Here is a 25,454-nt window from a genome sequence, read left to right as displayed (position 1 = left end):
TCAGTCACATGTCAGTTATATTAAAGTATTCACTAGAAAACACAAACGTCTGGCGATGGGAAACATATGTTTAGTTGCACAGCTTTATATTGGGAACCACTCTTTATCTTACTATTGGGAACGGGGACCGCTCTACCACTTTGCACTGAGAACAGGAACCACTCTTTTTCTTTTTATTGGAATCGGGAATCCACTTTTTATTGGGATTGAAAACCACTCTACCACTTTGTTTTAGGAACGAGAACCACTCTAACACGTTGTGTCGGTAATGGGATCCACCTTTCCACTTTTTATTAGGAACGGGAACCACTCTTCCACTTTGTATTGGGATCGACAACCACTACAACTTTGTATTGGCAACGGGAACCACTCTACCACTTTTATTTGGAACAGGAACCTCTCTACCACTTTGAATTGAGCACATAAACCACTCAACCACTTTTATTTGAAACGGGAGCCACTTTTACACTTTGTATTAGGAACGGAAACCACTTTTTAGGGAACGAGAATCATTGCAACTCATCATGTTTCACAAGTTAATGATACGCAATTGCAATATTGATGCAATTATAATAAAAATAGATAACTTTTGTTCATTATTTGAAAGCTATCATACCCGATTGTTAATATTGTCATTTTCTACGTTCAAATATTCGCGATAAGACGAAACCGGATACTCTAAATATGCAAAAAATGTGCTTGGTCTAATTAAACACAAAACTTGGCCAAACGAAACACAAACTTCGACTTTTTGCATAAAAATAAATGAGCCTTGCTCTGGGGAAATGGGGCTAAATGCCACTGCGTTATGTGTCGTACAATAATAGCCTGTGAACTCCGCACAGGCTAGTCAGGGACGATTCTTTCCGCTTTAAAATATATTTTGTTTAAAGAAAGTCTCTTCTAAAAAAAAATCAAATATAATCGGAAAGTTTCATCTCAGATTAGACTGTGCGAATTGCAAAAGTTTTATTGGAAAGACACTTAACGCATGTGCATTGAGCTCCGTATTCCTAGAGCGAGGCACAGATCATACAATATCAATTCATTACCACGTGTACCTGCTCGTGCACATGACGACTATCCAACTGCACACGTGGTGACATGTTTCCGGCTTGAGAATCGTGTTCACCAGAATCACTGAAAACTAGATACAAATTGGCCCTTAAACAGAATAACTTAAAACTAGATACAAATTGGCCCTAAGACAAAATCACTGAAAACGAGATATGAGTCGCGGTCTGGGAAAACGGTGTTAAATGCATGTTCGTTAAGTGTCGTTGCATATTAGCCTGTGCAGTCCGCAGAGGCTTATTTTAGGGAATATTTTCCACCGCAAGTGCATTTTCGCTAAGAAATGAATTCCTTTAAACGAACATGGCATCAAAGCGGAAAGTGTCGTCCTTGACTGGACAGGCTAATCTGAGACCAAACTTTACGCACATGCATTAAATCCGCTTGTCCGTATGATATCCTGCGTTATATTTTAATGTTGAATAATCATAGCAAAAGATTGCACCATCATATTTGCTTTAAATCCAAAGTCACATAATCATTAGAATAAATGTACGGTTAAGGCATTGAGATCAACGTCCTACTAAATATCAGGATACGTTTCCAAATGATATTAACAGAGGGGGTAATCACGTGATAGTCAAGATGGCGACGTCCATACCGAGACGGTTATTTTCCCACGTTTTATACCCTTTATTACCTCTGTTTATTTTTAAATGACGCTAACTTTCCAGCCAGATCAGTAAAAATGTGATAAGCGTATTTAAATTCGTTTTATATCTCGACTTTACTCCCCGCAAATTTTCTTGGTGGAGCCCTAATTAGGTCATCCCGCTAAGAAATTTCGCACCGAGTAAAGTCGAGATAAAGAACGAATATTACTTTGCAATAAAAGACAGTAACTTTCTTCCTTATTCGGCTGGGAAGTGGGCGGAATTTAAAAAAAAATACAAGTAATACATGGTATAAAACGAGGAAAAATACCTTCCTCAGCATTGACGTCGCCATCTTGTTTGTAACGTGATAACCCCCTCTGTTTATGTGCAGTTAAATGAAATGTCTTACGATTACGGAAATAAACGGTAAATTACTCCTGTGAGAACGCGACTTTGGTATATATAAAACAATATAAAGGCTTTCTCCATGTAATGACTTAAATGTAATAATCGAGTTATTAAAAGCAATTCGAAATTTTAAAAAAATAACAGTGATCGTTAAACTCACATTTGCATTATGAAGAATTGAGGGCAATAAATTTCATTGTGTCAGTGTAATGAAAAGTGTAAAAAATGTATCAATTCTGTACAGGATAAAAAAATGTACTTAACATGGAGTGTATTTGTGTCTTAAAGATACTTAAACGAATAAGTTAAATCACACCGTCACATGAAAGAAAAAAAATCCAAAAATCCCATAGACGACAAAAACAACAGCGCACTATAAAAAGACATTGTTTAAAATCACTTCTTAAAACGATGTATTACATAAGTAATTGAGGGTCGTTCTGGGAAAACTTGGCTTAATACAAATGCGTAAAGTATAATCCTAGATTAGCCTGTTTAATCCGCACGATCGGGGACGACCGTTTTTATGGTATTTTTCTTTAAAAGTAAGTTTCTTCTTGGCAAAAATCCAGTTTACGAGAGAAGAGTCGTGCCATATTAGCCTGTTCAGACTTAACACACACACACACACACACACACACACATTAAGCTCCTTTTTTCTAGAGCGAGGTAAATAGGGTCGTAGACACGCGTTAATCAAGGATTAATTTGACAAAAACATTCATTTATATTTTAAAGTTATATAATAATCATTGCCAAAGGTTGCACAGTCATATCGATTTACTCCGAATCAAAAGACTAACATCACTTCCTTGAAAGCGATGTTTTAAAGATAAAATTATCATTTCTAGTGTATACTTGCTCATATTTCAGGTTCCAGACTTGGAGAGGCGAAAACGGCTTGTCTCGCGGGTCCAGTATCCCGAGAAGTTCCACGGCGATCCGCGCATTACACAGCTCCGGAATGTTCACGTCGGAATATTCGCGCTTCATTGTGATCCCCAGCAATGCCCGTCTAGAAAAGGGAAAAATATGTACGAGCCTTGTTCCAGGATAAGTAGTCGTAATGCACGTGCGTAAAGAAGTGAACACTGCGAAGACAAAAGTTGTAGTATTTCGCAAACGAGGTGGTTTAAAACATAATGAAAAATGGATATATGCTGATGAATACTTGGATGTTGTTAATGACTTTAACTATTTAGGTGTTACATTGAACTACACGGGTAATTTTAATCTTAATTCTCAGACGTTATATGGTAAAGGCTTAAAAGCATTGAATAATTTATTGTCAAATCTGAAAAAATACGAATGTAAACCAAGAGTAGCACTGCAGTTATTTGATGCTTTTGTTTCTCCTATTATTACGTATGGGTGTGAAGTATGGGGGTTTACCAAATCATCACAGTTAGAAAGGCTGCATTTAAAATTTTGCAAAGCTACGCTTGGTGTTAGACAATCTACAGCTAATGTAGCTGTATACGGTGAACTGGGTAGATAACCATTGTATATAAACCGATATGTACGTATTATAAAATACTGGTTAAAGTTAAAGGATAGTGATAACATTATTACCAAGTCAGTTGTTAAAGATGCTTTGTGCGATGTTAGTATAAATAGAACGAATTGGTTTAGTAAAGTTGAGAACCTTCTTACACGTTACGGTTTTTACTATGTTTGGTGTAGTGACATACCTATAAATACTAACCAGTTTATTTGTACATTTCGGCAAAGGCTAATTGATGAATATTTGCAACAATGGCAAGAAAATGTTACAGATAGTGGAGTTTTAACTTTGTATAAAACACTTAACATGTCACATGGATTTGAATCTTATCTAGATCTCATTGTGTCGAGAGATCTCAGAGTTGTATTTACGAAATTACGTATATGTTCCCATAACTTGAGAATACACACTGGTAGATACGAAAAATTAGATAGACATTTACGTATTTGTCAAATCTGCTCTACCAATGAGATCGAGGACGAATTTCATTTGATGTTTAAATGTACAGCATATGCTCATTTAAGACCAATTTATTTAAAACATTATTATAGAAATAGACCTAGTATGTTTAAGTTGATACAACTGTTTAATACAAACAACAAATCAGAATTGTTTATGTTAAGTAAATATATATCTGAAGCTTTTAAAATTCGCAACGTAGCATTGACGGATTTATAACACTGGTCATTGTATACAAGACTCAAGACTATTTATTGAAAGTATACATTACAATAACAGCTAGTTATTTGATTATAAGCTAGTTTCGTTCCAACAATACATATTTATTACCATATGAAATTAATCATTGTACCAAATAAGCATGAATATTGTTGTATATAAGTTCATCCTGTTAAATAGATTTGTTAAATAATTACCCATACTTCACTGTATAATCTTGTTGTATTAATTATTATATGTATGCATATATATATAACACAAAAAAACTGTAAAGTTTACGTGAATAAAATATGTTCTGTTCTATTCTGTTCTGTTATCCCAGATTAGTCTGTGAAGTCCTTACCGGCTAATTAGCGACGACACGTTCCGCTTTTATTGTATTGTCCGTTAAAAGGAAGTCTCTTCTTTGCGAAAACCTAGTTCAGGTGGAAAGCGTCGTCACAGATTAGGATGTACGGACTGCACAGGCTATTCTAAAACGGCACTACGCACACGCATTATGGCAAGTTGCACCAGAACAATGCTTTTTCTTTTAGCTATTTGATAGAGATTTGACGCACATTGGTCAAATTGACTTACGTTTGCAAAATTGTGATGATGGCATGCGCATGGATTTTATCTGAGAGATTGATGTTTTTTGGAACAGCAATAAATATAGGTAAATACAGACACAAAGTGAAACTTAAGCTGCACTAGCGGGAGAAAAACCTTATTCTATACTTCGGTCCTTTATTTATGGCAAGGAATCGATTGCCAAACAACGAGGCACGAAACAAATATAGTAGAAAAGACACGAACGTAAACAGCAAACAAACATACGAAGACGTTGTTTGTTTCATTTTACGTATGTACGTTTCCATAGCTGAAACGTCCTATTTGTTTCTGAGCATGGTGTCCGCCGTTCAAGCCAGTGGCCCAATGCTCGATCTCAAAGACAACACGTTTTGGTTATTCCCATAAAACAGACAACACTTTGTCTCTTCCCGTTGTAACTATTAAGTTAAAATAACTAACTTTAAAATGATCCTTGTTTTTGTAAAACGGAGCATAGTGCATGTGCGTAAAGTGTCGTCACATAATAGCCTGTGCAGTCCGCACAGGCTAATCAGGGACAATAATTTTAGGCGGAAATGTTCATCCCTGATACGCCTGTGCAGGGTTCACAGGCTGATATGGGTCGACACTTTACGTTCATGTAGTAAACCCAGTTTTCCAACCGCAAGGCTCAAAGAATTGCTAAGCATCACGTTTACATGCTGCCAGCGTTGACGTCCGTGTATCCAAGAAACACCGTCTTTTTCAGTCGGAACTCCTCGGGTTCTTCCGTAGGTTCCAAGGGGACCATGTGGTTTCGGTACGGCATAATTTTCGTCTGCTCTTGCAATTGTTGTCGCAGACGAGAAGTTTAATTTTCGACTTAACGATTATATCTAAGTATTAAATTGCTGCATCCATTAAACTAACACTATGAAACCATTGCATTTAAGTTCTTCATTCATGCATGTATAAAGATAGTTCAATGTTCACACACTGAATATTATAAGTGTTATGATTTATATTAAAGCATGATATATATGTAAGATAATAGATGGTGTATTTTTTGTTATCGTATATCTATAACTTAAATTATGCCACATTAGCATGGTTGTCACTCACACACGTAATACACTTGTAAAACAGTTTATTAAATTATAATGCTTCTTATCAAGTACATCTGAAACAACCGATATCACAGTCCGTGTCTTATCAGCACTCTTACATATGAAACAACCGATATCACAGCCCGTGTCTTATCAGCACTCTTACATATGAAAATAATCCATCTTTTTCAAAACAACGTGACATGAAAATGCTTTCAGCGCGAACTCTCTATCGGATAGAAAAAGAGCCACATAGAAACAACATATCAAAGTTGTATATTCAATAGCCTACAGAGAAATGCATATCACAGTTGTATATTCAATAGCCTACAGAGAAATGCATTTTGCCTGATTGTTACACTTGTAGGATTATCGGTTTATTAATACTTTGAGAAAATTACAATAATAAATAAAGCATGGGTCACCACTTATATAGCCTAATATTGATCAACAAGTGCCCGATTGATTCCGATAACGGAATATTGGAGAGCACTTATGACAAAAATTCATGCAATATGTGATGTATTTTATCTACAAAAGCCTTTTAAAATATGTATGTGTTTATTTGTAGATGTACGAAGGAAGGTTTTTGTTTTTCGCGTGTATAGTGAAAAGCCTGCTAGCGGAAGTTGGAAGTGTCGAAATTTTAAAATAACGAGGTTTATGTACATTATAAATGGGTAATCGAAATGGGCTTTTTACGTTTTGGTAAATTGACAAAATTAAAAGAGTTGTTTCAGATTCGCTAATATTCGTTTTAGTTATGATATTTGAGAGGAAATAGTAATACTGAACATTTACCATGCTCTAAAATATCCTTTATAATTATGCATCGTTTGATGATTTGAAAACCTGAAAATTATAAAGCGTTGCAACGCGAAACGAATGCATTTACATTTGCGTGTACATTTCTCATAGACGGCTTGAAATACCGGTTCAATGGTTCTGTTAATTTCATGTTTATTACAAAAACAGCTCGCATTGCAATGTTTAATAAGATGCTGTCAGATTATATAAGACTCGCAATACCTATCTCTATCGTTTTTAAGTGTGCTATTAAGAAAAGAGCATGAAGTCAAGAAGTTAAAAATAAAATGATAAGTAGTTATTTATTGACAAATCAGAAAATATAATGAGAACTTGTATTCGAAAAACGCACTGCTTTTTATGTTTTTATTTGTTACTTTAACAATAATAATAATAATGTTTAACATTGTTTTATTTATGGATTCTTTAAATAATTATTCATAGACATGCTTGTTTATTATGTGTTTTTAGAAATTAAGCTGTATAAATATATAAAAAATAATTTTGAAATCATGTAAACAATTGTAAAGAAAATAATTATAGTTCATCAACGTGTTATAAATGTGCATGATTTCCTAAAACATGAAAACCAATAACAACAAGACTATTGCCAAGCAATATATGTCCCCTACCGGCTCCACCTTTGTCAGATTTTTTTTATGTGTTGCCATAACAACCAGAATTCTTGACGTAGGAACACAATTAAATGACGTGCATAATCTCCATATTGCCATATCTGTCCATATTTCAAGTTTCATGAAAAGATATGAAGAACTTTTTAAGTTTTCGCAGGATCCAGAAAAGTATGACGGACTGACAGACTGACAGACAAACTGACGCACAGAGCACAAACCATTATTAGTCCCCTCCGGTGAAACCGGTAGGGGACAATTAACAAATAGTACTTACCGCATAACTTCATGTTAAAATCTTAACTGTACTTGTCATGCAGTATTATGTCGCAAAGCCTCGTTAAACACTGTGTCTTCGATATCACTAAATCAACGGACCAAGGAAACACTGCACAAAAAGATATGATCTGTCTTCATAGCAAGTGTGCATATATTTAAGGGTGTTACATTTTTCTCCTCAGCCATGAAAACCCCATTAAGGTTTTCGCCCATTTACGTCGTTCGCATCAATGGCGTGTGTAGCCAAAGAGGAACTTAATTATCCCTATTCCCACTCAGCTATATATCTGCACACATGGGTCGTCGGTCATGTAAGGCATGTGAAGATTGAAACTTCATCGTCCCTCAGATAATTAAAAGACACACAACAACAGAAAATGTTCAAAATTGGAATAGTGTGTATTGTGCACGATTGATTCCATTCTATTGCTTAATGTTCAAGTGTCAAACATGTATTTTGATGCAGCTTCTCTGAATTCAAAATTCGTAATTCGCCAAGGCATTTTAAAATAAATTACCAAGACTGTCCTCGTATAACGACGGATTGTCGCTTTAAAGACAATTGCCTAAAGATAAATATCTTACTAAATTGTATCGCTATGGACTTAAATAATTTTTATGCAAAAGCATGCCTGCACTTTCTACATTCTACAATCATGTGAATATAAGTTAATATTAATAATACTTTTATTTTATATTGTGGCACCATACACAACATCGGAAAAACACTCAAAACCCAATGAAGACACTGTGGATTAGTATCCGTTACTCATAAATGCCCAATGTAATAGCTCCGAACGCTTTGTCTTTAGATGTACGAGTTTGGCATAAGCCCAAGATCCCTGTTAAAATAAGTGTTTTCTACGTATTTAAAGTTATTTCTGGTGATAACACAGTGCAACAAATACAATATTTTGTGTCGCCTCGTTTTTATGCAATAATTTCTCACATGTCTTTGGTAATATATTTATACAAACTAATAAAGGGGAACAACTTGCGCATACACATAGCACTTAAGCATCAGTTGATTCGTGCGCTAATTTTGACAGCGCATTAGTTTTATTTTATGTCTATAAAAAACGTCCGTGTAAAAATTTATTTCTTTGTTTGTTCTTATGATTCGGTGTATGGTCAAATTTAATATGTACGAGTAATTGACCGAAAAGACGATTTTATTCTGCACGTGTCATACACGAGGCTACTCACGTGGCATGTCGTTGATCGTGTTCTCGTAGATGGGAGCACGTGCCACGTGACTGGACACGTGAGTGGACGGGACATCGACCCTCAGAGCGCTGAGGACCACCATCTTGTCAACACAGCTGCAACATAATAACACACATTACCAGACGATTCAAATATAATTAACAGGTCGCCTTTGCGAAGAGGATATGGTGTCCACCTGGCGACCGGAAGGTCATCGGTTCGATTCCAGCTGTGGGAACATTCTTTAAATCTCCCCAAAAGTCACCAAGTAATGGTTCTACCCAGGAAACCGACTCGGGAGTTTCAATGAGCCTTAGGCTTTCGATAGGTAAACTAAACACGCCATTCACACATCATACTCATGTCATAGAAATGTCATACACAAGCCTTTCAGTCACATGTCTGTTATATTAAAGTATTCACTAGAAAACACAAACGTCTGGCGATGGGAAACATATGTTTAGTTGCACAGCTTTATATTGAGAACCACTCTTTATCTTACTATTGGGAACGGGAACCGCTCTACCACTTTGTACTGAGAACAGGAACCACTCTTTTTCTTTTTATTGGAATCGGGAATCCACTTTTTATTGGGATTGAAAACCACTCTACCACTTTGTATTAGGAACGGGAACCACTCTAGCACTTTGTGTCGGGAATAGGATCCACCTTTCCACTTTTTATTAGGGAACAGGAACCACTCTTCCACTTTGTATTGGGATCGACAGGGAACCACTCTACCACTTTTATTTGGAACAGGAGCTCTCTACCACTTTAAATTAAGTACATAAACCACTCAACCACTTTTATTTGAAACGGGAGCCACTTTTACACAATCCATTTTTGTATTGGGAACGGAAACCACTTTTTAGGGAACGAGAATCATTGCAACTCATCATGTTTAACGAGTTAATGATACACAATTGCACTATTGATGCAATTATAATAAAAATAGATACCTTTTTTTCATTATTTGAACGCTATCATACCCGATTGTTAATACTGTCGTTTTCTTCGTTCAGAAATTCGCGATAAGACGAAACCGGATATTCTAAATATGCAAAAAATGTGCTTGGCCTAATTAAACACAAAACTTGGCCTAACGAAACACAAACTTCGACTTTTTGCATAAAAATAAATGAGCCTTGCTCTGGGGAAATGGGGCTAAATGCCACTGCGTAATGTGTCGTCCAATAATAGCCTGTGAAGTCCACAAAAGCTAGTCAGGGACGATACTTTCCGCTTTAAAATATTTTTTTGTTTAAAGGAAGTCTCTTCTCAAAGAAAATCAAATATATTCGGAAAGTTTCATCTCAGATAAGACAGCGCGAATTGCAAAAGCTTTAATGGGAAGACACTTTACGCATGTGCATTAAGCTCCGTTTTCCTAGAGCGAGGCACAGATAATACAATATCAATACATAATCACGTGTACCTGCTCGTGCACATGTCGACTATCCAGCTGCACACGTGGTGACAGGTTTCCGGCTTGAGAATCGTGTTCACCAGAATCACTGAAAACTAGATACAAATTGGCCCTTAAACAGAATAACTTAAAACTAGATACAAATTGGCCCTTAGACAGAATCACTGAAAACGAGATATGAGTCGCGGTCTGGGAAAACGGTGTTTAATGCATGTGCGTTAAGTGTCGTTGCATATTAGCCTGTGCAGTCCGCAGAGGCTTATTTGAGGGAATATTTTCCACCTCAAGTGCATTTTCGCTAAAAATGAATTCCTTTAAACGAACATGGCATCAAAGCGGAAAGTGTCTCCCATGACTGCACAGGCTAATCTGAGACCAAACTTTACGCATATGCATTAAACCCCGTTTTCCGTATGATATCCTGCGTTATATTTTAATGTAAAATAATCATAGCAAAAGATTGCACCATCATATTTGCTTTGAATCCAAAAAGACATAATCATTAGAATAAATGTGCGGTTAGGGCACTGAGATAAACGTCCTATTAAATAACAGGATACGTTTCCAAATGATATTAACAGAGGGGGTAATCACGTGATAGTCAAGATGGCGACGTCCATACCGAGACGGTTATTTTCCCACGTTTTATAACCTTTATTACCTCGGTTTATTTTTTAAATGACGCCCACTTTCCAGCCAGATCAGTAAAAATGTGATTAGCGTTTATTTCGTATTTAAAATTCGTTTTATTCCCCCGAAAATTTTCTAAGTGGAGCCCTAATTAGGTCATCCCGCTAAGAAATTTCGCACCGAGTAAAGTCGAGATATAGAGCGAATATTACTTTGAAATAAAAGCCAGTAACTTTCTTCCTACTCCGGCTGGAAAGTGGGCGGAATAAAAAAAATACAAGTAATACATGGTATAAAACGACGAAAAATACCTTCCTCGGCATTGACTTCGCCATCTTGTTTGTCACGTGATTACCCCCTCTGTTTATGTGCAGTTTAATGACATTTCTTAAGATTACGGAAATAAACCAATAAATGAACGGTAAATTACTCCTGTGAGAACGCGACTTCGGTTTATAAAAAAAATATAAAGGCTTTCTCCATTTAATGACTTAAATGTAATAATCGAGTTATTAAAAGCAATTCGAAATTTAAAAAATACTAGTGATCGTTTAACTCACATTTGCATTATTTAGAATTGAGGGCAATAACTTTCATTGTGTCAGTGTAATGAAAAGTGTAAATAATGTATCAATTCTGTACAGGATAAAAAAAATGTACTTAACATGGAGTGTATTTGTGTCTTAAAGATACTTAAACGAATAAGTTAAATCACACCGTCACATGAAAGAAAAAAATCCAAAAACCCCATAGACGACAAAAACAACAGCGCACTATAAAAAGACATTGTTTAAAATCACTTCTTAAAACGATGAATTACATAAGTAATTGAGGTCGTTCTGGGAGAACTTGGCTTAATACAAATGCGTAAAGTATCGTCCTAGATTAGCCTGTTTAATCCGCACGATCGGGGACGCCCGTTTTTATGGTATTTTTCTTTAAAAGTAAGTTTCTTCTTGGCAAAAATCCAGTTTACGAGAGAAGAGTCGTGCCATATTATCCTGTTCAGACGTAACACACAAACACACACACACACATTAAGCTCCTTTTTTTCTAGAGCGAGGTAAATAGGGTCGTAGACATGCGTTAATCAACGATTAATTTGACAAAACATCCATTTATATTTTTAAGTTATATAATAATCATTGCCAAAGGTTGCACAGTCAAATCGATTTACTCCGAATCAAAAGACTAACATCACTTCCTTTAAAGCGATGTTTTAAAGAAATAATTATCATTTCTAGTGTATACTTGCTCATATTTCAGGTTCCAGACTTGGAGAGGCGAATACGGCTTGTCTCGCGGGTTCGGTATCCTGGGAAGTTCCACGGCGATCCGCGCATTACACAGCTCCGGAATGTTCACGTCGTAATATTCGCGCTTCATTGTGATCCCCAGCAATGCCCGTCTAGAAAAGGGAAAATGTATATGAAAAATATGTACGAGCCTTGTTCCAGGATAAGTAGGCGTAATGCACGTGCGTAAAGTGTTATCCCAGATTAGTCTGTGAAGTCCTTACCGTCTAATTAGGGACGACACTTTTATTATATTGTCTAAAACGGCACTTTACGCACACGCACTATGGCAAGTTGCACCAGAACAATGCTCTTTCTTTTAGCTATTTTGATAGAGATTTGACGCACATTGGTCAAATTGACTTACGTTTGCAAAATTGTGATGATGGCATGCGCCTGGATTTTATCTGAGAGATTGATGTTTTTTGGAACGGCAATACATATAGGTATTGGTTAAACAGACACAAAGTGAAACTTAAGCTGCAATAGCGGGAGAAAAACCTTATTCTATACTTCGGTCCTTTATTTATGGCAAGGAATCGATTGCCAAACAACGAGGCAAAAAAGAAATATAGTAGAAAAGACACGAACGTAAACAGCAAACACACACACGAAGACCTTGTTTGTTTCATTTTACGTATGTACGTTTCCATAGCTGAAACGTCCTTTTTGTTTCTGAGCTGTCCGCCGTTCAAGCCGGTGGTCCAATGCTCGATCTCAAAGACAACAAGTTTTGGTTATTCCCATTAAACAGACAACACTTTGTCTTCATACGTCTCTTCCCGTTGTAACTATTAAGTAAAAATAACTAACTTTAAAATGATCCATGTTTTGGTAAAACGGGGCTTAGTGCATGTGCGTTAAGTGTCGTCACATAATAGTCTGTGAAGTCCGCACAGGCTAATCAGGGACAATCATTGTAGGCGGAAATGTTCATCCCTGATACGCCTGTGCAGGGCTCACAGGCTGATATGGGTCGACTCTTTACGTTCATGTAGTAAACCCTGTTTTCCAACAGCAAGGCTCAAAGAATTGCTAAGCATCACGTTTACATGCTGCCAGCGTTGACGTCCGTGTATCCAAGAAACACCGTCTTCTTCAGTCGGAACTCCTCGGGTTCTTCCGTAGTTTCAAAGGGGACCATGTGGTTTCGGTACGGCATAATTGTCGTCTGCTCTTGCGATTGTTGCCACAGACGAGAAGTTTAATTTTCGACTTAACGATTATATCTAAGTATTAAATTGCTGCATCCATTAAACTGACACAATAAAAAACCATTGAATTTAAGTTCTTCACTCATGCATGTATAAAGATTGTTCAATGTTCACACACTGAATATTATAAATGTTATGATTTATATTAAAGCATGATATGTATGTAATATAAACGATGGTGTTTTTTTGTTATCGTATATCTATAACTTAAATTATGCCACATGAGCACGGTTGTCACTCACACACGTAATGCACGTGTAAAACAGTTTATTAAATTATAATGCTTCTTATCAGTTACATATGAAACAACCGATATCACAGTCCGTGTCTTATCAGCACTCTTACATCTGAAACAACCGATATCACAGTCCGTGTCTTATCAGCACTCTTACATATGAAAATAATCCATCTTTTTCAAAACAACGTGAGATGAAAATGCTTTCAGCGCGAACTCACTTTCGGATAGAACAAGAGCCACATAGAAACAACATATCAAAGTTCTATAGTCAATAGCCCACAGAGAAATGCATTTTGACTGATTGTTTCACTTGAAGGATTATCGGTTTATTAAATCTTTGAGGAGATTACAATAATAAATAAAGCATGGGTCACCACTTGTATAGCCTAATATCGATCAACAAGTGCCCGATTGAATCCGATAACGGAATATTGGAGAGCACTTATGACAAAAAATAATGCAATATGTGATGTATTTTATCTACAAAAGCTTTTTAAAATATGTATGTGTTTATTTGTAGATGTACGAAGGAAGTTTTTGTTTTTCGTGTGTGTAGTGAAAAGCCTGCTAGCGGAAGGTGGAAGTGTCGAAATTTTAAAATAACGAGGTTTATGTACATAATTAAATGGATAATTTAAATGGGCCTTTTTACGTTTTGGTAAATTGACACAATTAAAAGAGTTGTTTCAGATTCGCTAATATTCGTTTTAGTTATGATATTTGAGAGGAAATAGTAATACTGAACATTTACCAAGCTCTAAAATATCCTGTATAATTATGCATCTTTTGATGATTTGAAAACCTGAAAATTATAAAGCGTTGCAACGCGAAACGAATGAATTTACATTTGCGTGTACATTTCTGATAGACGGCTTGAAATACTGGTTCAATGGTTCTGTTAAATTCATGTTAATTACAAAACCAGATCGCATTGCAATTTTTAATAAGATGCTGTCAGATTATATAAGACTTGCAATACCTATGTCTATCGTTTTTAAGTGTGGTATTAAGAAAAGAGCATGAAGTCAAAAGTTAAAAATAAAATGATAAGTAGTTACTTATTGACAAATAAAAAAATATAATGAGAACTTGTATTCGAAAAACGTACTGCTTTTTAAGTGTTTATTTTTTACTTTAACAATAACAATAATAATGTTTAACATGATTTCCTACAACATGAAAACCAATAACAACAAGACTATTGCCAAGCAATAAATGTCCCCTACCGGATCCACCTTTGTCAGCATTTTTTTGTTGTTGCCATAACAACCAGAATTCTTGACGTAGGAACACAATTAAATGACGTGCATAATTTCCCTATTGCCATATCTGTCCATATTTCAAGTTTCATGAAAAAATATGAAGAACTTTAAGTTTTCGCAGGATCCAGAAAAGTATGACGGACTGACAGACTGACAGACTGACAGACAAACTGACGCACAGAGCACAAACCATTATTAGTACCCTCCGGTGAAACCGGTAGGGGACAATTAACAAATAGTACTTACCGCATAACTTCGTGTTAAAATCTCAACTGTACTTGTCATGCAGTGTTATGTCGCAAAACCTCGAAAAACACTGTGTCTTCGATATCACTAAATCAACGGACCAAGGAAACACTGCACAAAAGGATATGATCTGTCTTCATAGCAAGTATTTAAGGGTGTTACATTTTTCCCCTCGGCCATGAAAACCCCATTAAGGTTTTAGCCCATTTACGTCGTTCGCATCAATTATCAATGGCGTGTGTACCCAAAGAGGAACTTAATTATCCCCATCCCCACTCAGCTATAAGATCAGCACATATGGGTCGTCGGTCATGTAAGGCATGTGAAGATTGAAACTTCATCGTCCCTCAGATAATTAAAAGAAACACAACAACAGAAAATGTTCAAAACTGGAATAGTGTGTATTGTGCACGATTGATGCCATTCTATTGTTTAATGTTCAAGTGTCAAACATGTGTTTTGATGCAGCTTCTCTTAATTCAAAATTCGTAATTCGCCAAGTCATTTTAAAATTACTTACCAAGACTGTCCTCATATAACGACGGATTGTCGCTTTAAAGACAATTGCCTAAAGATGAATATCTTACTAAATTGTATCGCTATGGACTTAAATAATTTTTATGCAAAAGCATGCCTGCACTTTCTACATGCTACAATCATGTGAATATAAGTTAATACGGGCAAAAGCCGGCGAAGCGGGCGTTGACCGTTCATACATATGGGAATTTAGACATAAAATTACATAGGAATACCACATATGGATACGTCTCAAAAAAATTTGCCACGCGACATATATTTTCGCGATGCTATTTATGACCTTGAACAAATCAAAAACACTTTGACATATGCTAAATCACATGTAAATACATACCTCAGGAAAAGTTATATCAATGACATCATAATTGTGTAGCGAATCGCACTAAATATTCTCGCATTATTTGTTTTTCTTCGCAACCGTTCCGGAATTAAGTCATTACTAAATTATCTCCCCTGAATGCTCTTCTTCAGTGGGTATAAACCGAAGACTGGTTCACTACATATAGTGACAGTCTTTACCAAACACAATTAAAGTGAACATAACCCGTCTTTAATATATTGCCGAATCTCAGATTTCTGTCGAATTTATGTGCTTTGATCTTTTCGATATCTTATTGTTATTATTATCCTGACAAAGCACAAACGCTTGTTAAAAAATTATTTGTTTTAAACATTATAGTTGGCATCTCTATTCTTCCAGTATTCTCGCGGTATTTCAATTACGACACCCTACTGTTTATTTGTCAGAATATGTGACGCATTTTCCATTCGCTCTCAGAAAGCATTCTATACATAGATGGTGACGTCACTTCGTTATTGTCAGTAAGACCGGTGTGTACACAATGTCTCAGAAAGAAGTTTTACGTGTGATCATGAGCAATATTCTGGCAAGTTGGCGTTGTTATCCACCAGAAACACATTTATTCACAAAATTTAAAGATATTCCGATCTAACTTTTTAGTCTTTTAGCTTTAATTTTTAACGTATTTACACCTCGTCTGCTCGCACTTTACCGATATCCCCGAAAGGTTACATATCACTATAATAAGTTTAGGCCTAAAACCACAAAATCCGATACCGTTGGATTTTCGTACCACAATCTTACGTAAAAAATCTCCCAGATTCGAAATCAACAAAAAACAAGACATTTATAAATTGTCTGCATTATTGATCAAATTTTAAGATATTTGTTGGTTTTCCGTTTTTAGAAGATGTTCTGTGAAGGCAAGAGCTGGGCATCATACAAGCCATGCTATCCAGCAAAACTGACAGTTTTGGTTTACAGAAATCAACAAAGGAGGGATTCCTGAACTATCAAATTTCCAAGCTATACACACAGTTATTATCTGTGGTGATCTTTATTGGTTCTGTTTGTTTACTTGGATGGAACATGTGTGAACTTTTATAGAACTTTGAAAAGTCTATATATGTCTATCTATAAACAAAAATCAGCTATTGTATAATAAGATCAGATGTGCAAACAATGTCAAAGGGTTGTTAAATTAACAATTTGAAGGCAATTATGCTGAAAAAATATGAGAGTTCCCATGCAAATTTTGTCTGTATATCAACAAGTGTCTGCCGATAATTGTCAAACTAGTAATACAAAACTTACCACAAGTATGTAAAAGCACTAAGTACCTGTGATCATTTTTAGTAAGATAGTGTAATTCTAAACAGTAGCAAATAGCTTGTTTAGTAAATGCATAATGCAATTAATATGATTTCCGTTCTATTGTGTAATTAATAAATTGGTTGTTACTTGTTAATCCATGATAAATGTTTTATGGCTAGTACAAAACCAGCAATGTTAATTTAGTAAAAAGTAATACAATAACACCACTTTGTAATTTCATATACGTTAATTTTCTTGAAATGTAGGTTGATGACAGTGTTTTAGTTTTACTTATTTTGTAACTATTATTTTATGTGCAAATAAATGATGTGAAGTGTTTTGTATCTCCACACAATACCACATACCTTTTTATATATGTACTGTGTTGTGTGTTATTTGAATGTTTAAATAAAAAATATGGATGATATAACATGATGCATTCTAATATTTGCATTCAAATTGTAACTATAGAGCTAAGTGTATGCAGTTAAGACTGATTTTAGAATTGCTACAAAATGGCTAGTTTTTTAGTGGCGACAAACTTTAAACTATTAAACAATAGTTTGGGAAAGAAAATTAGAAACCTGCAAGATACCTGTATTTATTAAATATTTTAATTGCGAATGAAGTATGTTGTTATGCTGTTACACATAATTATACATTGATAATAAATAAGAAGACAATTAGTGGTGTTAACGTTCCCCAACAGTTGAAATCATTCTTCTGATGAAGTCAGTGATATACAGACGAAAGCTCCAGGTATGACTTTCAATACCTAGTGTGTGTGTATTTGACAGTTTAAAACTTATTGGATTAAAAAAAATCCGGTCAAATTTTTCAATCAAAATTGATTTGACACATCACATGATTTTGATTATGTTAAATCAGTGTACTGTATGCTAAATGCAACTGCTTTAGCAAGCTGTCAAGTTGAATTGAGACATTTGATGAAACAAACCGTTTCCTGGGTAGGACCAGTACTTAGTGTCTATATGACGTACCATGACGTCGAAAGAGTACAAGACCTGCTGAGTAGAACGAGCAATGTACTTCGACGTACAATTTTCACCGACACTTGAGTGTTAGCCAATCAGAAGACACCTTACGTCTGTTGCTTTTAGAGATTTTTGACATTGAACATTATTATTATTATTATTATTTATACCGAATTATGCGACTATCAACCGCTTACTCATAGATATTGTGCGTATGTATTAAACATTATTATTATTATAATTTATACCAAATTATGCGACTATCGACCGCTAACTCATAGATATTGTGCGTATTTATTGACCTGGCGTGGCGGAATTAACCTCTGACTTATGCTAGACTTATGCTAGTTATGGTTATCACAAAATACGACCAACGGGGAGTTTATAATGCATTATTTATCTCATTAATGCTTGGTAACTGGTTACCGTTGGGAATTTCCTACACAATAATGCGCTGGACGGTCGTGATACTCCGCCCCGCATGATCATTTCATACACACAATATGCTGAATAATTTTAAAAAGGTAACAATTGAATCTTCTTCAAATTTGTATATATCTATTTCAATGCATTAAATACTTGAAACTTCTGTGTAGTTTTTTGCCATTCTGATATTTTTATTCATTTTGTCCTCAACTAAAAAAGAGATTTTAAACATTTATTATGAATAAATCTGAAGAAAAAGCGGCTCAAGAGACTAGTGTTTTGATTGGCTGTTCAGAAAATGTGTACGTAGAAGTACAAACATGTATGTCGAAGTACAAATTGTACTTTGACGTACAAATATATACTTCGAAGTGTATTTTATATTCATGTCGACGTACAATTATTGCACTTCAACGTACATTTCTCTGTTTAACGTGTAGGTCTTCTTGACTTTCAACCCAAATGGTACGCCATAGTATGTCTTTAGGGTTATCTAAAGAATGCTCCCACTTAAAGGATCAATACAGAGACCTCCCAGTGACTAAGCCAGTTAGCAGACACCCCATCCACTATACCACAGACACCGAACCAGCTATAAATTCCTGTGGCTATAATTTAGAAAAAAATAATAAGATGCTAAATCTTTAAGCTTGGAACATGTAACTCGTTTTAAGATTGATTTTTTTGGATGCATTACTCAATTATTGCAACAATTATCATATTTTGAACACATCATGTCCATATATTTATTAAAAATACATGGTTATCAAAAAAACTTAAAAAGCTTTTGCCCGTAAATTAGGTAGCACCTATAATCATATTATTAATAATACTTTTATTTTATATTGTGGCACCATACACAACATCGGAAAAACACTCAAAACCCAATGAAGACACTGTTGATTAGTATCCGTTACTCATAAATGCCCAATGTAATAGCTCCGAACGCTTTGTCTTTAGATGGACGAGTTTGGCATAAGCCCAAGATCCCTGTTAAAATAAATGTGTTTACGTATTTGAAGTTATTTCTGGTGATAACGCAATGCAACAAATACAATAGTTTGTGTCGCCTCGTTTTTATGCAATAATTACACACATGTCTTTGGTAATATATTTATACAAACAAATAAAGGGAAGCAACTTGCGCATACACAAAATAGATCGGTACTTCCGTTTAAAACTATGCAAGTGAAAAACAGATAAGTAACTATTAATGAACAAAATCTATTCTCAAATATTCGTCGATATAGATATCGCTATCTTATTTTTCTTGTGAACCACTTTATTTTAGTCTTGTAATAAATAACAAAGTCTAACTTACTTTCAAATCATGTGCACGTTGTATTCGGATAGTTCCAAGTCCGAAACCTTCATTGAATATTTGTAGTGTTGCTACTCAATGTTTGCACAAGGTACCGTACATTATTCTTCATATACCGATTTTATGAAAATTGACAGTACATTTAATTCGTGCATTAATTTGTTTATTATTTGCAAAGAATGCAAAGTCGGTGGCAGTGTTCTCTCTTCATGGCACGGATTAATTTCTCAACATTCATTTCAAAAGTATTAAAAAACAGTGTTTTTAGAATAAACCTATACATTTTTTATTTAAATACAACGAAGAACACGAAAGTCTTAGAAACGGAGTTTTGTCCATTCAAGTTTAAAAATTAAGTGAATAAAGAATGTATATTACATGAATTATTGGTTTCCCAACATAACCTATTTTGGTCCGTTCTATACAATAATGAAAGAAAAATGAAAGTAAATTTGTTTTGACTTAATACTGTGTTTTTGGTCTAAACCTATGCGTTTCTGCCTTCTGATTCTATCGTTTAGTCAATGTTCGATGACAAGATTTCCAAAATGCAGATCAGAGATCTTGAAACTGATATATGGCATACAAACGGTATATGATGAACAAATGGTATCATTATTGTACCTAGTATTCGTGTTAGTTATGCAAATGTATTTTAAGCGTGAAATATTACTAACTAATTCATATATGTAAGTTTCATTATTCTTAGATTTAAGTAATAAGGGTCCAAAAAAGCATGCCTTCTATTTTACCTCACGTTGAAATTTGTGAGTGGATAACGTATACGATATCAAATACAAACCATTTAATTCCTCGGTTTCAGATAAGACTTTTATAGTGATTTAATTATTTAAGTCACTATAACCTATGGACAACACCGGGGTTAAGTAAGCTCAGACATAGCAGTTTCTAGAGATATAAATGGTTTTTTGCTTTTTTTCCATTTACAGACTCAAAGATGACGGGCCCAATGTCGTGGGTTGGCATGTTTCTGAACATTAAGATCTATTGCAATATGTCTTTAAGTCATTCTTTTGTTAATCTGAACGCATTTGTATATTTCGGTAACGGAGAGAAAGACCAGGAGACAATCAATGACAACCATATTTGACATACATTTCAAAATCCCACATCTTGTTTCAGTGAAGGTATTTGAAGGAAAATCTTGACGTGGATCAACGGATAACAGGCACAAGATGGCGAATTACCACAATAGCTTTCCTTCATCGATGGGTTTATGAAATATGATTCAAACAGGAACAGGAGAACTCGACGAACATAAACCTGTCATATAATAACACACGCAGGGTTTGTCAATTTAGGAACGCAAATAACACAAACTGTTGTGTCAACTCTCATAGATTTTTCCATTTTGGGTAGCCGTCACTGCATTGATAAACTACACCTGTAAAATTCCTTTATTTATTTTGAATTGTGATGGTAGAGGACATTCTTTAAGTACACTTAAATGATAAAGTAATTATTCTAGGTCGAGTTTGGAGGTCTTTAAAACCAATGAAAACACCGGGTGTTTGTTTGCATTTATGATTCCAAGTCGATGACCAACGTTTTGTCCATGTTTGTGACTTGTTTTGTTCATGTGTATCTCGTCTAGTGTTTGTTTCGGGTCTTGCTCCTTATAAATTGGGTACTTGTCATAAATACAGGATCGCATTGTATAATAAGGGTTTCCTCTACTGCTGGTGCAGCTAAAGTTTCCCTGTATGTGTATTGACAATAGCTCAAAAATGTTTCTCAAAGTGTTGTGCCATTCAACTCCTATAAGACATGCCATACTGACCTTTCATACCCTTACCTTTGAGATAAGTTTTTTTTTAACACGTCTGACTGTTGTCTCTTTTAAAGCTCTTTCTGAAGAGTGTTAATTTGTAGGCTATGGATATGATGACGATTCAGACAATAACTAACGGGGAGCAACCTGCACGGAGAAATACATGTTTTTGTTTTTCCATTGAAAACTATGTTATTTTGTATGATTTCAACTTTGAAGGAAGCGAGCATTGTTTGAATAGTATATCTCGATATGGAAAACAATGATCAATCTCTTGCATGTACCACTTAGATCTGACTAATATGATTCTAGCTAGGTTTATCTAACACTTAAATAATGTGTATGGAATATTCGGGTAAGACAATATCCAAAACTTTGGGTACCGGTTTTGGTTACTTATTATTGGAGTTTGTATGAGTAATTTATTCCCTATTTTTTAATGTAGGGCACATGCAAATCTTGTCTCCTTTTATATGCTTGTGAATAATTTTTAGACCAAACCAACTTACGATGTTACGGTATTCACTTTTTGTAATCAAACGAACCATTCTGAACAAATGTTTATAGCTGAAAAGAAGTTGTGGTAAGCTTTTTATGTAAATTCCACGATGATGAAATAACACTCCCCAGAAGCTCGTGGACAAGAATGTGTAAATTTAACCCTCTTTGGCTGCCCAAATTAGAAGTAAAACTTCATATATATTTATATATCTGAAAACTACGAAATGTAGGCTTTCTAATGATATATAATTTGTCAAAATCGGCCGAGAAATAAAAGTAAATTAGAAAAAAAGACGTTAGTGGGTATATCAAAATGTATAACCTCGGCGCTTCGATGTACGCTAATCGATAGCTACTGGTTACGTAACAAAGTATCGACAAGGTTAAACGCGCGTGGGTAAAACATAAAATGTGTATTTCTTGTGTTTAACTCGCTATATATCCATTAATAACAACGGACATATACTAAAAGTTATATTTTTTGAAAGAGGAATTAATAAGCAACAAGATAACGTTTAAACCAATAAAATCGGATGATAAGTTTTTGCATAAATTTGAATTGACTACAGTAAGGGTCAAATACTCGTTTCAACTCCTGTCAATATACGCTCCGTGGTGGGATATTTGTTTTGATCCATTGATATTTGGGGAGGTTATGGGCCTTGGACTTATTTTTGTTTCTATGATAACCGTTTTCCGTATTTTTTACGCAAGCCAATCAAGGACGACACTTTCTGTCTAGAGTAAATTTATTTTTAGTGTTGTCAATTATTAGCCTCTGAAGACTGAGGCAAAACTGCAAGCAAATGCATTAACCCTTTCAGTGCTGGAAGCGAATTTTGAAGGCCTTTGCAAACAGTTTGGATCCAGATGAGACGCCACAGAACGTGTCGTCTCATCAGGATCCAAACTGTTTGCTATTCTGATAGTATTCTTGGAAAAAAAATCGAAGAAAATGCTAATTAAAAAAATTCAGCAGACGACATTTTAGCAGACTACAAATTTCCCAGCATGCAAAGGGTTAAACCCCATTTTTGCAGAGCTAGACCCATATTGACTGAAGTTATTACTCAGCTCATGGTAAAACCGTGTAAGAATTGTACTGCTTGTTGTTGGGTATCATTATGTAGAAAAGTAATCCTGTATTTACCTGTATACCGATAGTTTGTACTTGTTTCATGACATGTTTGATTCTTTTTGTCACTTTTAGTTCATTTACACCACCAAGTGTTTTGTAACAATTGTATTGGCTTTAGGTTAAAGAATGCATGGGAAAAGCTCAGACATTTGTTATATGCATATGCATAAAGCCCGTTTTCCCCAGAACGTGGCTTATTTGATTAAAAACAGTCATGTTATAATATAAAGATTACTTTATTAAGCTTTCCAGTATGTCCATTGTGATTTTGCTATGTACCATGAACAAAGTGTCATGGGCCAAAGAAATTTCAAGTCATTGTACCAAGTTTGTTAAACATTTTATATATGAGTCGCGTTCTGGAGAAAACTGGGCATAATGCATGTGCGTAAAGTGTCTTCCCAAATTAGCCTGTGCAGTCCGCAGAGGCTAATCAGGGACGACACTTTCCGCCTTAACTGGATGTTCTTGTAGAAGAGACTTCCTTTTAACGAAAAATACCATAAAAGCGGAAAGTGTCATCCCTGATGCTGTCTGGACAGGCTAATCTGGGATGACACTTTACGCACATACATTATGCCGAGTTTTCTCAGAACACGACACATATAATGATTCTGATATATTGTTGTTCTGTACATTTAATATCTGTTATATGTATCCGTTGACTCTTCATATTTGAGGGTGTTATATGAAACGGGTGTTTAATGCATGTGCATAAAGTGTCGTCCCAGATTAGCCTGTCCAGTCCGCACAGGCTAATCAGGGTTGACACTTTCCGCTGTTGATATTTTTAGTTTCAAAGAAGTCTCTTCTCAGCAAAAATTAAGTTTAGATGGATAGTGTTGTCCCTGATTAGCCTGTGCGGACTACACAGGCTAAACTGGGAATAAACTTTATGTACATGCATCAAACCCTCTTTTCACAAAGCGCGACACATTTAAGGGTGTTGAGTGTAAATTTCTTGATCAACATTTTAATAGAATATTTATTCTATTGTAAATAAAATAAATGAAAGAAAAGTAACATTGTTTGCTTGTAGTTTATTTGTATGATATAAAAGACTATCAGAGCTTCAATAGTTATGCTCAACTTTGCTATGCACAATGGTTGAATTATAGTAAACACCGATGTGACACATGAAAACTATAATGTACTTCCCTTCTTCTTAATTATTTTTTATCGAGTGCAACGGGATTGTCTCCCATATGGCCATCGCCCCCAGAAAGACGTGTTAGTTGGTTACGGGGGATAGTGCAAGATACAGGAGACACCCCGTTCCAGAGGTGACCCTGGGTCTTTTAGTGCCTGGTGTATAGCACCTAGTACACTGCACCTCGGTTTAACGTCTCATGCGAAAGACGAGTTGGTAGGTTAGGTGCAGCGGGGGATCGAACCAGCGATCTCTGGATTGTGAAGCCAGTGTGTTACCTTCACAATCCACTACCCTATGTGTCACATTTTAGTTGAAGAGCTTATGTTACATAAGTGACCCAGATGACCTTGACCTTTAGAATCATAGAGCAATAGGTTTCTTTGTTTCATAAAGACCAATCACCTTGGGTAAACCTTTTCCCCCTTTAAAAGCAAAGTGTCAATTGCTATAAGCAAACAGCATAAAACCATATCAGCATGCGAGTAACTCGCAGTCTGTTCAGGTCTTATGCTGTTTGCTGCTCATCAGTATCTGAGGGTTGGAAATGAAGCTTGTAAAACTTGAATATAGTAAGAAAGGTATTTAATTAAATGTTACTTTCTAAGGGACTACAAATGCGTCAACATACGTATCTAAGTGGTAAAGGGTTAAGATAAGAGCTAGAATGCTTCAAATGAACAGTTAGAAAAAAATAGAATGGAAATCACAGTGAGATTCTGGACTACTGACAGACGGACAAACACGTCAAAAACAGTGTCTTCTCCAGCTGAGTGTGATACATCAAAATACCACATGCATTCTTGGTTTCATTAATCAGGTTATAACAACACATTTTATGTCG

At 35.4% G+C, this 25,454-nt stretch overlaps 1 protein-coding gene across 9 annotated transcripts in view; it reads right to left on the bottom strand.

Annotated features, from left to right (window-relative positions):
• LOC127842144 (uncharacterized) overlaps positions 1-16,883 on the bottom strand; it is a 30,977-nt gene extending 14,094 nt beyond the window's left edge. Inside the window, exons 1-6 of one of the 9 annotated variants that reach the window (XR_008031498.1) lie at positions 13,228-14,353; positions 12,132-12,288; positions 10,260-10,345; positions 8,825-8,940; positions 2,941-3,093; positions 1,067-1,147 (exon numbers count right to left, since the gene is read on the bottom strand). Coding sequence is in view for 8 of the 9 variants with exons in the window: in XM_052371488.1 (XP_052227448.1) it covers positions 1,053-1,147; positions 2,937-3,093; positions 13,228-13,337 (362 nt within the window). In the remaining variant the exon portion in view is untranslated. Of the gene's footprint in view, positions 1-1,052; positions 1,148-2,936; positions 3,094-5,513; positions 6,928-8,824; positions 8,941-10,259; positions 10,346-12,131; positions 12,289-13,227; positions 14,354-16,006 lie in introns of those variants that run through there. The other 8 variants (XM_052371494.1, XM_052371488.1, XM_052371493.1 and 5 more) reach the window with 8 other exon arrangements.
• Between the last annotated feature and the right edge of the window lie 8,571 nt (positions 16,884-25,454).

This window comes from Dreissena polymorpha, chromosome 8 (genome assembly GCF_020536995.1).
Source record: "Dreissena polymorpha isolate Duluth1 chromosome 8, UMN_Dpol_1.0, whole genome shotgun sequence".
Taxonomy (NCBI): Eukaryota; Metazoa; Mollusca; class Bivalvia; order Myida; family Dreissenidae; genus Dreissena; species Dreissena polymorpha.
The sequence above is the reverse complement of the archived record's forward strand: the minus strand, read 5'-3'. Positions and strand labels throughout refer to the sequence as shown.